We start from the raw sequence: 16,985 nt of genomic DNA, 5'->3' as shown, positions 1-16,985 counted from the left end.
ATGCCCGTATTCATAGTCAGGCCTTATATTTAAGGCTTCCTTAAGTTCATCTTCAGATACTCTGTAGCCAATAAAATGATCCGTAGAACATCTGAAGATGAACTTAAGGAGATCTTAAATATAAGGCCTGACTATGAATACAGGCATAAGAGTGTTTACGATAAGTTGTCGGATTGGAAATCTGACTGAACAGTGGTACTCAATCGACCCATTTCAAAAAATTCCCTAACTTAATCAGATTTTAGCAAAAGCTGTCTCAACAGTAATCGGATTAGCTTCATAGCGACGTGAGGTGATACTTTGTCCTCAAAAGAAATAAAAAAATAAAAGTCGATAGGTTAGGTCGATAGGTACATAATTATTATTTTAATGATTAACGCGTATCATTTTCCTTATATATCAATATATGAATAAATGATCTGTTACACTTTTACTGATATTAAATTAATGAAAAGAAATATTAGTAATCTCACGTGTAGTAAACATTAACCTATAATAATATTGGATTTATGTTATAATTTCGTATGTAACAAAATAAGAACAGTATAAAATCTGTCAAATTAACATTTTAAACATACTAATTTTAAAATATATTAAGGACATTTATGCATTTACTAGGTGCGCAACTAAGTTTCTGGGTTTCACACATGGATGGCGCTAACGACACATGTAGTCGACATACATGTCTAAAGTTGTGTTTCTTTTATAGCTTGGACATCTTTCAACAATAACCAGTCATAATATCAACAAATATTGCAACGCAAAAATATTTTTTCTAACAATGAAGATGTCGAGTTTTGTACCAAATAAACAGCATTTGCGGGAAGCTTTGCTTTTCTGCTTTAACTTGAAAAAAAATGCAGCTGAAGCACGTTTGCTTGAGGAGGCCTACGGCGAACATGCACCATCGAAAACTACCTGTGAAGATTGGTTTAAACGTTTCCATTCCGGAAGCTATATCTAGACATTGGTTTAAACGTTTCAGAAATGGTGATTTCGACACTAAGGACAAGAAGCGTTTCGGAAGACCAAAAACAATTGAGGACGCCGATCTGCAAGCGTTATTGGATGAAGATGATACGCAAACACAAGATCAGCTTGCGGAGACATTAAACATGACTCGCCAAGGTATTTCCAAACGTTTACATGCCATGGGAAAAATTCAAAAGGAAGGAAAATGAGTGTCGCATGAGTTGACTGAGAGACAGATGGAAAATCAAAGAGCCACTTCCGAAATTTTGCTTTTGCGGCAGAAAGAAAGAGTTTCCTGCCTCGAATTGTTACTGGCGATGAGAAGTGGATATATTTCGAGAATCCCAAACGCAAAAAATCGTGGCTTTCATCTGGCGAAGCATCAACATCGACGGCACAGCAAAATCGCTTCGGAAAGAAGACAATGTTCTGCGTTTGGTGGGACCAGAAAGGAATCGTGTACTATAAGCTGCTGAAACCGGGCAAAACTGTCAATGGGCATCGCTACCGACAACAACTGATCAATTTGAACCATGCATTGCTCGAAAAACTGCCAGAATGGAACACGAGACACGAACGAGTGATATTGTAGCACGACAACGCCCCGTGCCATCGCACTTCCATCGTCCAGGACACCATCAAAACGCTGAAATGGGATCTGCTACCGCATCCACCGTATTCACCAGACCTGGCCCCTTCCGATTATTACTTGTTTCGGTCGATGGCGCATGGTTTAGCTGGGCTACACTTGGTCAATTTCGAAGAAGTGCAAAATTGGTTGGATGAATGGTTTCGGTTCAAAACGCATCGTTTTATCGTCGCGGTATTCATGTCTTGCCAGAGAGATGGCAAAAATGTGTAGCTAGCGAGGGACGATACTTTGAATAAACCATTTTTTATATTTCTCTTGAAATTTTCCATTTTTCATTGATCAAAAAAAACCTGGAAACTTAGTTGCGCACCTAGTATATATAGATACATATTATAAATACACAAAATATAAATATTCTTTTTATATAAAAATATAAGTATGTAAATAATTATAAATTACACATATGAACATACACATATCAAGCACACATATTTATATGTATTTATATATAAATGCATAAATGTCCTTAATATATTTTAAAATTAGTATGTTTGAAATGTTAATTTGACAAATTTTATACTGTTCTTATTTTGTTACATACAAAATTATAACATAAATCCAATAATATTATAGGTTAATGTTTACTACATGTGAGATTACTAATACTTCTTTTCATTAATTTAATATCAGTAAAAGTGTAACAGATCATTTATTCATATATTGATATATAAGGAAAATGATACGCGCTAATCATTAGAATAATAATTACGTACCTACCGACTTTTATCTTTTTATTTCTCTTGAGGACAAAATATCACCTCACGTCGCTATGAAGCTAATTCGATTACTGCTGAGACAGCTTTTATTAAAATCTGATTAAGCTAGGGAATTTTTTGAAATGGGTCGATTGAGTACCACTGTTCAGTCGAATTTCGAATCCGACAACTTATTGTAAACACCCTAAAGCCCGTATCAGACTATAGATTAGGATTGAGATTGAATTGAAATTTAGCCAATCAGAGCAAAATTCACTAAGCTCAAGTTTGGTGAATTGCTCTGATTGGCCAATTTTCAATTCAATCTCAATCTTAATCCATAGTCTGATACGGGCTTTACTCAGGACTTAGTCGCTGCCAGGGACGCAGCACTCACGTGAACCACGCTCGTCGATAAGTCGACTCAAGACTTAAGGCCGTGGCACACAGAAAAACTTAAGCAGTAAGACGTAAGAAGTAAGCAAATTGACCAATCACAGTCGTTGATTTTTGAACCGTAAGAAGAATCAATAACTGTGATTGGTCAATTTGCTTATTGCTTACGTATTACTGCTTAAGTTTTTCTATGTGCTACTACCTTTATACGTCGTCGCCTACGCGATGTAGATACGTCGCACGCGAGTTACACTCGCTTCTACTAAGTCCCAGCGAGACTTATTGCTCCTGCACACAGGACGCGGTAATGCTTGCTGCGTGACGGAAGTTCGCACGACAGCCAATCAATATGCTGCTTTCCGTAATAATCTTCTAGCTCTTACAGAAAAACAACATATTGATTGGCTGTTGCGCGGACTTTCGCCGCGCGGTAAGCATTACCGTGTCCTGTGTGCAGGAGTCATTAGCATTAGTCGCACACGCGGCATTATCGACGCGAGCCACGCTCACTTACAAGTCGACGCGAGACTTATACGCCGTCGCGAAGCAACTTATGGAAGTCTCTGAGGGAACGGTTACGAAAGTGTGTAAAAAGTTTGTCGGTTCTCTTGATTAATCTTTTCTGTACAATCTGTCGTTTTTACGACGAAACAACTGTAAGGTTCTTTATCGTAGGACGATCCGACATTTAAAGAAACACTCAAATAAGAAAACAGAACAGAATAGTTTATTAATTAACAGACCACGCATCTACTGAAGGTTACATCCATATATATAACCTGAAACTTGACAAACTGAAGTAATTGCTACCTGTAGTTCAGAGTCGAAAGAATAACGTCCGGCGCTATCGTTGTTATTTATATGTTGCTTGGACCTTTCTTTTCCTTTGTCGTTTCTTGTTATGATATAACTCTGTTTATGTAATCTAACTTTGCTTTATCGTTTGACCTGACATTACTAAGCTAACAATAGGTTATAAAATTTCTTACTCGGCCATCCTGTAGGATACATTCAACCTCGTATATATTGAACATAAATTCTCTTTTTTTTCCCCACAGGAAATTCTTTATTCGCAGGTTTATACTAATAAAATTCTAACGTTCAAATTCGCTTGAAAATCTTAATATTACAGTTTACGCTCGCAAAATAATACAAAAAATAAACACTAATCTAAATACAAAATTATACGGTTAATTAAACGCATCAGTCAGGATTCATCGGTTTTATCCACCATTTCAATTTATCCGAAGACAATACCGTATTTAATGGTCGTGACGTTAAATTAAAACCCGGTATGTCTTGGACTACATAGCGATTTCGACCCAAAACTTTCGTTATTATATATGGTCCCTTGTAACTGGCCTTGAATTTTCTGCTTTCACCTGGTTTGGTCTGTAAATTTCGAACCAGCACAAAATCGCTTTTATTATACATAGTGGGCCTCTTGTGTTTTTGATTATAATATTTTTTATTATAAGCTTTGATTTTTCCAATTGTTTCAATCGCTAAATTCCGAGACACATCTCTTTCCCGCTCAACATCCTGATTTAAACCTATCCAGTTTTCTACAAAATCAGACAAATTTTTATCCATATGTTCTCTCTGATCGAAGCCTAACAGAAATTTATTCGTAGTTGATTTAATGAACGCATAAAACGTATTATTTATTACATATTGAGTCAAATTTAATTTAATTTTCCATTCATTGGGCTCATCTATAATTTTAGCCAACGTATTTTTCAAAAATCTATTAACCCTCTTTACCATCCCATTTGCCCACGGAGAAGCGACTGCTACCATGCGATGTTTTATTTGATAATTCTCAATAAACACAGCAAATTCCCTAGAAGTAAACGCAGAGCCTCGATCTGATATTGGTTGGTTTCGAACAAGAGACACAAGTATCATCCTATCTTTGTTACTCACTAAATGTGGAACAAAGATAGAATAATGTTTGTGTCGACTTGTGTCTCTTGTTGGAAAGCAACCATTATTTCTTGAGTCTTTCCGAACAATCTAATTAATAACTCCAGATGATCCTTGAGTTCCTTGGTACTAGTAGTTTTGGTCGGTACCAACCACACATATCTACTAAAACTATCTATTATAACGACGATATATTTACACCCATCATTAGTCTCAGGCAAAGGACCGAAATGATCAATATGCAGTTGTTGAAAAGCTTGTCGCGATAGCTCTTCTATATGCATTTCTCCTTCTTTCACGTTTGTCGAAGCGATGATCGTCAAATATGTTAAATAATTGGACATATGGTCAAAGACGCGTTTTCGTAAAGATGGGAACCAATACGTATTGTTGATACCTTAAATTGTTTTCTCAACTCCACAATGCCCCATGTCATCATGATATGCATGCATAATATTCCCTATCATCACGTCCGATACCACAAATCTCGATCGATTTAGTCCCTTTCGGTAGACCAATCCGTCTATTAGTTCAAATTTATCATTATTTCTAAATTCTAGACCCATCGCTATCTCCTTTAATTGGGTATCCTGTAACTGTTTAAATTCGAATATTCATTCTAACGGTAGAGACTGTACTGTTGAAATTAATCTGCTTAAGGCGTTCACGTGTGCCATCCGGTTACCCGCTTTATGTAAAATCTTAAAATTATAATTTTGTAATTGAAGCGTCCAGCGAGCAATTCGGGGATTTAAATTAGCCTTATTAACCGCGTGGACTATGGCATTACAATCAGTGACTATAGTAAACTGCAAACCATACAAATAAACGTGAAACCGTTCGACTGCCTTTATCATGGCTAACATTTCCAGCTCAAAATTGTGATAATTAGCTTGGGCTTCGTTGGTGGAGCTACTATAATAGGCTATTGGTGCCGAGGCGCCTGTGGACTGTTTTTGTAACAGTATTGCCCCTATGCCTAAGGAGCTAGCTCAGTCTCCGCTTTTGGATTATAAATTTGAAAAACTGGATATGAGATTAGTTCTTGTTTCAAAGTATCGTAAGCTTGAATACAATTATTATCAAAAATAAAACTAACGGACTTCTTTAATAAGTTATATAATGGTCTCGCTTTGAGGGCATATTTGCCAATAAATTTCCGGAAGTAAGAGGTCAGTCCCAAAAAACGTTGCTCATCATGAATTGACCTGGGCAAAGGGAAATTCTTAACTGCTTTGGTATATCGAGGACTCAATGTAATTCCCATCTTCAAAACCATGTATCCCAAATATTCAATCTTTTCTTGAAGGAACCGACATTTATGGAAATTAATCTGAAAATCGTATTGTTTCAGGAGCATTAACACTTTTCGTACGATTCGCAAATTTTCCTTTACCGATTCGGTTGGAATTAAGATGTCGTCTATATATATATATAATAATTTTACCCTCTCGGATCAAAGGGTGTAAAATTTTAGCAATGCGTTTTTGAAACTCAGCGGGAGATTCAAAAAATCCAAACGGCAATCGAGTGAACTTGTACTGCCCGTCTGGAGTAGCAAACGCAAAATGGGTGAGACCCGATTGTAATGATTGGTTCGATCTAGTAATTCACTAGATAATTCTTTTTATCGGTTGGTTATGTCCAATCGTACCGTGGTCAATCGGGACGCTCCCATCGGGGAAACACCCTGTATCTCGTAACTATAGTAACTATGGCTACGAGACGTAGCTATGGACGGAGCACAGCGAGTCGCGATTCGCGTGTATCATGATCGCGCGCCGCTATTCGCACATATCGGTCGCAAACCGCTATTCGCGCGTATCAATCGCGCGCCGGCTCGAGGGCTTATTTGCTCTGACAAAATAATTAATTCCTTGAAAATTATTGCGAATTTCGCAAAATGGTATTTGACTTTTCTGTTCCGTTTAATCCGTTCTACGTTCCTACGACTTGTGTCAAGAAAAGTTTCGGACACCTTGTGTGTGTGTGTGTGTGTGTGTGTGTGTGTGTGTGTGTGTGTGTGCGTGCGCGTGCGCGCGCGTGTGTGTGTCACACTCCTCCGGGCATTTTTTGGGAACATAGAACAGGTTGCGATGAACATAAAAATCCTATACCGTTTTGCGATATTCGCAATAATTATCGAGATATTAATTGTAGAAAATTTGTGAATGATCATGCAGAATATGGTAAATGAGTTATAATAGCGACGACTGCCGTCGTGTACTTATACTTTAGGTCAAATTGAACAAAAAAGTCCTCTACCATTTTCCAAATAATTACATAGATTTTTAATTATTAATTAAAGATTATTGCACGATTTTGCGTGATAATGCATTATCTTCTTTAATTAATAATTTAAAATATATGTGATTATTTACAAAATGGTATAGGACTTTTTTATTCAATTTGACCTAAAATATAAGTACACGACAGCAGTCGTCGCTATTATAACTCATTTACCATATCCTGCATGATCATTCACAAATTTTCTACAATTAATATCTCGATAATTATTGCGAATATCGCAAAACGGTATAGGACTTTTATGTTCACCGCAACCTGTTCTATGTTCCCACAAAATGCTCGGAGGAGAGTGTGAGATACCCTGTGTGTATGTATACATATATACATATAAACATATATATTCTGATGAGCTCGTCTCTCTCACACAGATAGTTTGTTACGGAGTCTTTTCGTGCGTAAATAGAGGAGGAAAACTGCTAGTGCGTCCAGGCACGATTGCCCATTATTGGCCTATCTCGCATTATTACCTCTACAGTCAATCAGGATTTACTCTTGGTTCCTACTGACCGTTAAAGTTGTACTAGTTTGTGAATTGATCATCTATTTCCTTCAAAAATTTTTGTTGATTTTATCAACGAGTTTTTATTTGTAACGAGTTTACGCGAAAGTAACAAATACATAATCGATTTACATATATTAACAGGACTTTAAAATGTAACTGCAACTTTATTGAAAATGATTTTTTAAGGCTTCTGGGGAGTCGCATCATACATCTCTTTTTAATGACGTCAGAAGCGAGAAAACGCATGCTAAAAATTCTTGCAAAATACGTCGAAATAAACAAATATATTCACAAAACGACATTTGCGATCGATTAAATACACCTCTAAAATACCGTACATTTTCCTTTTATTCTAAAAATCAATAGATAATCGGAAAATTAATATTACAAGATAATGAGGAAATTAGGTTAAAAAAGACGATTGCATGTCACATTTATTTTATAATTATCTGTTGATTGTTAGAACAAATGGAAAGTGTATGGAGTATTTTAGAGATGTACTTAATCGATCGCAAATGTCGTTTTGTGGATATATCTGTTTATCTCGACATACTTTACAGGAATTTTTAGCATGCGTTTTCTCGCTTCTGATGTCATTAAAAGATGGATAATGCGAGCCTTAAGCTTTAAGCCCGTATCAGACTACTGACTGCACAGGCCGCCCCGACTGCCGATTCTCAATGGACCAATCACAGTAAGGCGATGAGTCGGCGCCTCACTGTGATTGGTCCATTGAGAGTCGGCAGTCGGGTCAGCCTGTGCAGTCAGTAGTCTGATACGGCCTTTACGGTACTTTTTTCGTTCTAGATAGATATTCGTAAATATCGCATCATAAAGCTTTCTATTTGTCCAAATTTTTTTCTCGCTACAATATATTCAATTATATTTCGAGATCAGTGAGTTACATCTTTAATAATGCATAATATTTTTCTTATAGAAAACTTTAAAATAATAAAACATTAAGTGCGTTCAGCGAACTCAACAGTTGAGCAATTCGTCAATGTAATTGGTCTAGATTTAGGGATCTAACAGTAAAGACCAATAATCATTGACCGCTCACTGATCAGCTTTGTTTTCTGAACGCAGTCATTATATATTAAAGCTATATTTGTTTATCTGGCGTCAACCATGACACTATCGCGTGTCACGTCGTTCCATATCTTTGTTTTGAAATATAAATACTTAAAGAACTTTTTTCTTATTTACGAACGTATCAACAACAATACATAATAATACACAAGAATAATGTTTGTAAGGTTTACATTTAATTCCCACTTAAATTGTGTATACAATTGACTTTTAAATGACATTTGCTATAGTTTACTCTATATAAAATTGCAACCGTTATCTAATTATGTATAAGTACGCTAGAAGCATTGCGAATAAGAAAACGAAAGTACACATCCATAGCACAGTTTAGGTAATACCAGAAAATTTCATATTATATAAGATTTTCAGTTATTTCATAATGTATATCAGCACATTTGACAAATTAAGACTTCTGATTCTTCACTGCGGTCACCTTGATTGATATAACAGAAATAAGATAATATATGCTCCAAATTCTTGCAAAGTACATTAAACTAATAAAATATATATATCCATAAAATAATACTTATCACTTGAGTACTTTTATAAAATATTCGGAAAACTTTCCTTTTGCTTTAACAATACTGTCCGATAAATTTTGATCTTTTTTATTACATTAATAATTGTTTATGATGTATTTTTGTTTGCTAAATACAAATTTATCTTTCAAATTTGCCTATTACGTCACAATTTTGAGAAAAACGAGATAAAAAGGGCCAAACACGACAACTTTGAGGAATTTCATGACATTGTAGCAGTGGCAGAAATCTTTTTTTAATGTCTTTAAAAATATGGACTTGAAGGCTTTAAGATTATATATTACAGATACATTTTTTCATTTCCGTACGATTTTTCGTTTTAGAGATATAGCTATTTAAAAATAGATCTTTCCTTTTTTAATAAATTAAAAAAGCATTTAATTCTATCTAATACTACATTCCATGAAAAGTAAATACTTTGTACTTACATAATATACAAACATTTTTATATTATTAATGCTTTTGCTCTTTGATTTAATTTACAAAATTTTTTTAATTTTGTGATTTAATTTTTTTCATGTTATATTATGTAGGTAACAAAAAAGTACTTTTTTTACTTTTCACACAGTATAAAATTAATATAGTGATTTTTATATTTATCACACGGGGAAAAGAATTTAATAGCTATATTTCCAAAACGAAAGAATGGTAAAGAAATGAAAAAGAATATATTTTAAAATTTAGAATTCCTCGTTAGAGGTCAGAAAACACAAAATTCTTACATGTCATTTCCAAATAAAAAGATAATTTTAGGAATAATAGCCGTAAAATAAACACGATAAAATTATAAGGAAAGGTAAGTCAAAGAGAAACATCATATTAATTTTACGGCTATTTATTGTCTGTCAAGAGAAACTGATTTTCGGTACATTTTACAAGTATGCTCAAGCGATCTGAAGAATTCTCTCTAATACAAGTATCTTTTTACTTGGAAATGTATATGTATAGCACACAAGAATTTTTAACGTGTCATTTAACATCTCATTTCTGATGTCACAATATACTGCAATGAGTTTCCAGGAGCTTTAATAGATCTACAATATGTCATCTACAATATGCAGAACTGGAAATATTTGTCTTAAGTAAAAGAATACTTCTGGTATAAGTTCTTGTCCACAACTTTGCTTTAAGATGTAAGCTGTAAGAAATTGACGAACTATAGTTGATTTTTAGAAGAATAATCGACTGTAGTTAGTCAATTTCTTATGGCTTATGTCTTAAAACAAGATTGTGGACAAGGATTAGGAGAGTTAAAGCATAGGCATAAGCAAAATAAATTATTTTTATTTCTTACTCCAATTTACGCTAAACTTACTCTGCATATTATAGACGGCCGCTTAAAGTTCATAATTTAACATGGCATTAATGAAATTTAGAACAAAAACTGTTGCTACGTCATGAGATTCTTCAAAATCGTCGTTTTTAGTCATTTTTACCAAAGTCTTAATCTATTTTTTTCAAAATTGTGACGTGATAGTCAGATTTAAAAAACGGATTTATATTTAGCGGCAAAAATATGTTGAAAATAAATATTCGTACTCGTGAGAAAATAGTGTTAAACATTATAATCATTAAATAGTTATGAGATTAATATAATGTGATATAAGTTCTTTAATTGCATGTGATAGAAGTCCTTTAATTACATAAAGCAAAAGGAAATTTTCGGAATATTCTATAAATCTGCTTCAATTAATTACACAAATATTATTTTACGATTATTTTTTTATTTTCAGATATTTGCTTTCTCGTTCTCGATAATCAAGATGATCGCTGCTAGAAAACAGCAATCTTAACTCACAATTATTATTCTATGTTTATTACAATAAATAACCTTCTGGTTTTATACGACAAGTGATGCAGAAGAGAGCGTTAGAAGTTGCTTGCATAATGCTAATTGATTTTGATGAAAGCAACTTAGTAGATCTCGCTCAAAAGAAACTTACAATCTGGAAGAATCTCATTACAGTAACATAAAGGACAATTGCGAAATCTAATGACCCGAGGAAGAATTATTGAGCACTTCCGTGAATATGCAAAATCCAGATCTACTTCTCCTCGCACCACTCGTTCTCCTTACGCACTTGTTCCTCCTCCGAAGCGGTAAAATCATTCTTGATATTGAACGTTTTGCGAATCTCCTCTGGTGTCTTACCCTTAATCATATTAGCAACAGTTTTGCAAGTCACGTCCAAGAGTCCTTTAATGTCGAGATAATTGGCTGCCAAGATCAGTTCAAAGAGGGTTCCTTGATCCACCTGGAAAAAATAGATATTAGGCTTTTAATATTCAATCGAATCTAACTCTATTTTGATTAGACCCGATTATTCGGATATCGGATAAATACGATACTTCAAATTTGGATTATCCACGAAATCTGCGTATCTTACGAGATATACGAACAGTTGAAGTGTCAAATTCGGATCCGAATTTAAGTTCTCGGTGGAGTCGATCAAACAACTGAGTCCGTAGCAACTGAGATTTTTCTCGAACATTTAACAATAAATAAATAAATAAATAAGTAAATATTATATTATATACATATACATATATATATATATATATATATATATATATATATGTATATATATATATATATATAAATTTTATATAGTTGTTCGCAAAATAGTAGAGGAATTTTTTGTTCAGTTTTAATCTACCTATGCACTACGACTCCTCTGTGAGTTACCAGACATCTTGTACGTATTCAGATCCAAATTCGATGCTTTAACTATTCATAAATCTGACGAGATATGCGGGTCCGTGGATACTCAAATAATGCGATTCTGAAGTATCAAGTCGGAACTGATCTAAATACCCGGGTCATTTATTTGAATATTTATGAGCCCTAATTGATACTTCAAATATATAGCAGGATTTAACATTTTTCCATGATACACCTATTACAGTTATATCCAGGACTGTGCCATTATAGAAGATTATGTTTACACAGATTGCTTACATATTGTCTATATAATGTATATAATATATATACATGGTTTTTTTTATTTAAACAATGTAAACTATGTAGAATAATGTGAATTGTTAAATATACAAATATTATCAATTATAAAATATTATCATTTATTAAATATATACATTAAAATATACAAAAAAAAATTAAATTATGAGTTACTGTATCTGCTTTGGATATTAGTTACAAGTGTAATATGTAACAAAAGTAACAAGTTGCATGAAATTTTACTTTATTATGCGACAGATTGGTAGATTTAATTCTGAAGAGGTAATAATGCAGTTAGAGAATTCTGTGAATTTTTACTTATTTAAGGAACGTTCATAAATTTGCATCAGTATTCTAAAAGTTAAATAGAAATAAAAACTTCTTAATTTTTCAGCAAGCATTTTTTAAATAACAATCCATCAATTATTCACTGTCTATATAGATGTCATATATAGTTTACATTATATATATGTATAGACAGAATATTATAATTTATATATAAATATCCAAACCTGGAATTATCTCAGAACATTATGAAAATTACAAAAGTAAATCCTAAGGGCAGTGTTCATACTTGGATTTTATATTTAAGATTGTCTCAAGTTCAACTTTAGATACCATGCAAATAGTCTCATTGGCTATAGTGCATCTGAACGCAAACTTAAGATGACCTCAAAAATAAGATCCAACCATAAATATCGTCCTTAGAGCTCATTTTTATATTTATCAATATGTTCTGAGATACACAATCAACCAACTGTAGTTTGATCTTGTCTATCACACGCAAGGTTGTGTACCTTCAAGAAATCAGCATCCCAAGAGCTGATATCATCAGTACGCTTTTCTTTGTTCTCGTCGTCCTCTGGTGGAGGTGGGTCGTCCTTGTGATATGTTGCCCACTGTATAACCTTCCTGAGAATCGCTGAATTAACATTTGGCAAAGGCACAACCTCTTCTTCATCTTCATCCATACCAAGATCTTCTAGCATTGTCTTGATAGTGACAGAACATTTTGCAATTTCTACATCCACCTCAAACACCTCACCGTCAGAACTCTGCAGCTTAATGTTAGGCATCTGTACACACAAGTATCAGAATTAGCGGTATCTAATCTCAATAGTATCTCCTTTTTCTAATATCTACAGATTAATCATCAATCTTTCTTTTTTTAGATAAACTCATGAAAAAACTTTTGTGTTTTCAAGTCAGAGAATTTTCACTTTTTATAAGTTTATATGAAAAAATTCATCACTAGTCTCCTAGTTTAAAATCGATATAAGTTTGCTACATGTGCCACTCAACACAAAGCAATATCTATCTACCAATATATCAGGTTTGTTCTTTTTGTCTGAACTAAGTTGTACTTTCAACTTTTAACACTAAACTTCTTGCCTTTAGATAATAAAACAAATACATAACCTAGTCTAGTATTGGAAAGGAACAAAGTTCCATTGCAACGGCTGAACTAAACATGATAACCAGACAGATGGATATTTAACATTAGACTTTAGTCACAATGACTTTTAGGAATAAATATTAGGAATAATAATAAATATTAAGCACCATAATTTAGGAAAGTGAAATTATTTAAAACAAAAAAACAAAATACACTAACACACTGCAAACTACAAATTAGGAGTCAGTAATGAAAACAAAATATTAGGTATGAAAAACTCATTTGAAGTATAAAATATGCTCAATATTTAATATATTGCTCAATATTTAATATATTGCTGATACTTTTTTCATTGTGCACAGGGTCTTTTATTTGTATTTTAACGATATTTTATTTATATTTTAACGATCTTTTATTTGTATTATTTCGATTATTGTTCGATATTTATTCATTTTGTAAATCAAATATAAATTGTGCAGACGAATGTTATGCTGATTAACGTTGTTTAAGTCTTAAGAATAATAAAAGGTCTGTTTTTTCTTACTGAACTGGCTGTACATTGTTTCTTATCTTTTTTCTACTAAGTTTTATCCGCATATCTGTCTCTTTTCAAGTTCCGGATATGTACACTAGTTCAGCAATAGAAAACAGAAGACCCAAAATTACCTTTTCGGTCTTTGCGTGAAAAAACGAATTGGTGTGATATCGATACGCGATCAATTCTTGGTCTGTTCCTCGTCACCGCCTTCACGAAGGAATCTTTTACTTTGTCCTTGCTTAGTCGTTCTCTTTGTTATATTTGATTTGTTTCTGTATGAATAAGTTGTCTTCTACTTAAATAATTCTTGAGCAATAGAAATTGGTATACCTCCGTTTTCCTTACCTCCGATGTTAGCTTTTATCGAGAACTTTCGGGGACAATGTTGTTATGCGGTCCGAATCTATCACGCATGTGCGAGGCTAAAGCGGGGAGCACACATTCTTGTATAAAAGAATAATGGCTTCTGCACACAGGCCGCGGTAAGGGCTATCGCACACAAATTGACATAACTGCATATGCATAGCATAAGATCGTATGGACCAATGAGCATCGAATATTAAGCATCGAACACCAATATGGGGACTTAATACTCGATGCTCATTGGTACATACGGTCTTATGCTATGCATATGCAGTTATGTCAATTTGTGTGCGATAGCCCTAATGCTTGCCACGCGGCGGAAGTTTGCGCAACAGCCAATCAATATGTTGTTTTTCCATAAGAGCTAGAAGGTTATTACGGAAAGCAGCATATTGATTGACTGTCGTGCGAACTTCCGCCGCGCGGCAATCATTACCGCGTCCTGTGTGCAGGAGCCATAATGCATAACGCATAAGAAAATTGACCAATCAGAGTCCTTCATTTTCATCGTGGCAATAGAAATAAGGATTTTGATTGGTTAATTATCTTATGGGTTGTGCATTATGCCTTTATGCAAGAATGTGTGCTTCCCGCTTGGAGTGCAAACTAGAAATGCCCGATTCTTATAGCTCCTGCACACTCGACGCGGTAATGTTTGCCGCGCGGCGGGCGTTTCCGCGACAGCCAATCAATATGCTATTTTCCGTAATAACCTTCTAGCTCTTACGAAAAAACAATATATTGATTGGCTGTCGCGCGGACTTCTGCCACGCGCCAGACATTACCGCGTCCAGTGTGCAGGAGCCATTACCGCGTCCTGTGTGCAGGAGCCATTAATCGATTCGATTCGATTCTTTCCCTAACAAATTTAGGAAAAAAGGGTTGGTCGTGCTGCTTGCATGTTTCATACTTTTCGCTTTTAAAAAGAGATGGACGTCTAATTAGACGCTTGGAAGAAACAATCGAGTTGGTTGTCTCGTTTCTGCTTCTTTGAAACATTCCAATATACTTCTGTCTAGTTTTAAATACGAAAAGTGCGAAGAATGCAAACAACACGAATAAGCCTATTTTTGGAGAAAGAATCGAATCGATTCAGAATCGGGCATCTCTAGTGCAAACCCATGCTGCGGAATAGCGGAACGCGGAATCAATCACTAGCGTTCCGCAGTTTTCATTGCACAGATTTTCAATCCCCAAATACCCATGGAGCGGAATGAGCGTAAAGCCCGAATCAGACTAAGGATTAAGATTGAGATTGAATTGAAAATTGGCCAATCAAAGCAAAATTCACCAAACTTGAGCTTAGTGAATTTTGCTCTGATTGGCTAAATTTCAATTCAATCTCAATCCTAATCTATAGTCTGATACGGGCTTAAGCGGAATGAGTAGCACGTAACTAATAGTGTGTTTGATTGGCCCTGGGTTAACCGCTTCGACAGCGATTAATGACGTCATAAGTCTCTACTAGCCAATCATAAAGTTTATAAGTACTTGTTCGACCAATAAACGTAGACTGAATAACCCAGAGTGAGTTAACCTTTGACTATGGGTGTTTACGGGTCGGTTTATCCAACCTCTTGCTAAGCTAACTAACAGTTAAATCTTATGTCTGTTTCTACCTAATTTAAAGGAGAAATAAAGACAGACGTATGAGTTAACTGTTAGTTAGCTTAGCAAGAGGTTGGAAAAATCGGCCCTACGTGTAGTAATCGGATTTCCAATCAGATTGATATAATCGCAGTGATGTAAATTGTCTAGACAGAAAGTTCCCTAGGCTAATCGGATTACCAAATTGTGTCCGTGAGGGACGAATCGGATTAGCGGATGCAGAGAAACGTTGCGTACATACTTACGTTTCTTAAGAAATAAATATTAAGAAGTAAATAGAAAAGTAAGTATGTGCATTGTTATTTTCATTATAATTAACGTGTATTCTTCTACAGATGTATATAGATAAATAAAGATTTATTTCTATTTTACTGATATGTGTATATTAAAGAAATAAATACATCTTAACCTAAATGTGCTTCAGTCGTTAACATACAAGTTTATTAAAATATAAAATATTTTCAGAGTTAAGGAATTATGGAAATGAATGAGGAAGGAATGTTTAAACAGAGTCAATTTGATATGTATATATACATATCAAATGACTGAAGCACATTTAGGTTAAGATGTATTTATTTCTTTAATACACACATATTAGTAAAATAGAAATAAATCCTTACTTATCTATGTATATTTGCAGAAGAATACACGTTAATTATAATGAAAATAACAACCTTTACAGCACATTAATATTTCCATAAAAATACAACAACCTTAAATTGTAAGATGGTAACATTACACGGAGGTTAATAAATCTGTCATTAACCTTTTAATAACATGAAAATGTTCGTCCATGCTCATTCCATTAACATTACAGAAACCTTATACGGAATGTTATATTAAAGTTAATATAATATGCCTAGAACCTTTCAATACTTTTAATAAGAAATTCTTAATAAAGAAATATTATTTATATTCAGCTTAATTAATTTATATTGATTTTAACTGAAATTTAGCTCTTTTATTTGATTTCTCACTATTTTCACACTATTTTAAATTTACTCAGTACTAGTCGGACGCGAACTCGAAACTTTATAGCGTGT

The 16,985-nt window shown here is 34.1% G+C and overlaps 1 protein-coding gene and 1 long non-coding RNA gene across 4 annotated transcripts; one reads left to right on the top strand and one right to left on the bottom strand.

Moving 5' to 3' along the window:
- Window positions 1-8,693: 8,693 nt before the first annotated feature.
- Window positions 8,694-14,465, bottom strand: LOC116843619 (S-phase kinase-associated protein 1). 3 transcript variants are annotated; one of them, XM_032814154.1, is made up of 4 exons: window positions 14,317-14,465; window positions 14,100-14,243; window positions 12,835-13,113; window positions 8,694-11,333 (listed from the first exon to the last, which is right to left on the bottom strand). In XM_032814154.1, the coding sequence occupies exons 3-4, from the start codon at window positions 13,111-13,113 to the stop codon at window positions 11,124-11,126; spliced, it is 489 nt and encodes a 162-aa protein (XP_032670045.1). In that variant the 5' UTR covers window positions 14,100-14,243; window positions 14,317-14,465; the 3' UTR covers window positions 8,694-11,123. The 3 variants fall into 3 exon arrangements, with proteins under 3 accessions (XP_032670045.1, XP_032670046.1, XP_032670047.1); XM_032814155.1 differs by lacking the exon at window positions 14,100-14,243; XM_032814156.1 differs by lacking the exon at window positions 14,100-14,243 and having other exon boundaries at window positions 14,302-14,434.
- On the top strand, window positions 12,993-13,833 carry LOC116843620. Its single transcript, XR_004377905.1, has 3 exons — window positions 12,993-13,140; window positions 13,210-13,370; window positions 13,436-13,833. It is a non-coding gene; the product is annotated as an uncharacterized LOC116843620 (long non-coding RNA).
- Window positions 14,466-16,985: the final 2,520 nt, after the last annotated feature.

The sequence above is a fragment of the Odontomachus brunneus genome, unplaced genomic scaffold (assembly GCF_010583005.1).
Source record: "Odontomachus brunneus isolate Ranch 3 - 2012 unplaced genomic scaffold, Obru_v1 Obru_scaffold_034, whole genome shotgun sequence".
NCBI classification, from domain to species: Eukaryota; Metazoa; Arthropoda; class Insecta; order Hymenoptera; family Formicidae; genus Odontomachus; species Odontomachus brunneus.
Note: the sequence above shows the minus strand (reverse complement) of the source record. Positions and strands in the feature narration are given on the sequence as shown.

Excerpts from the sequence above, each read along its gene's own strand:
- LOC116843619 (XM_032814154.1), bottom strand. The coding sequence starts at position 13,113 with ATGCCTAACATTAAGCTGCAGAGTTCTGACGGTGAGGTGTTTGAGGTG. Across the intron at positions 11,334-12,834 it reads GGGATGCTGATTTCTTGAAG|GTGGATCAAGGAACCCTCTT; the intron begins GTACACAACCTT and ends TATTTTTTCCAG.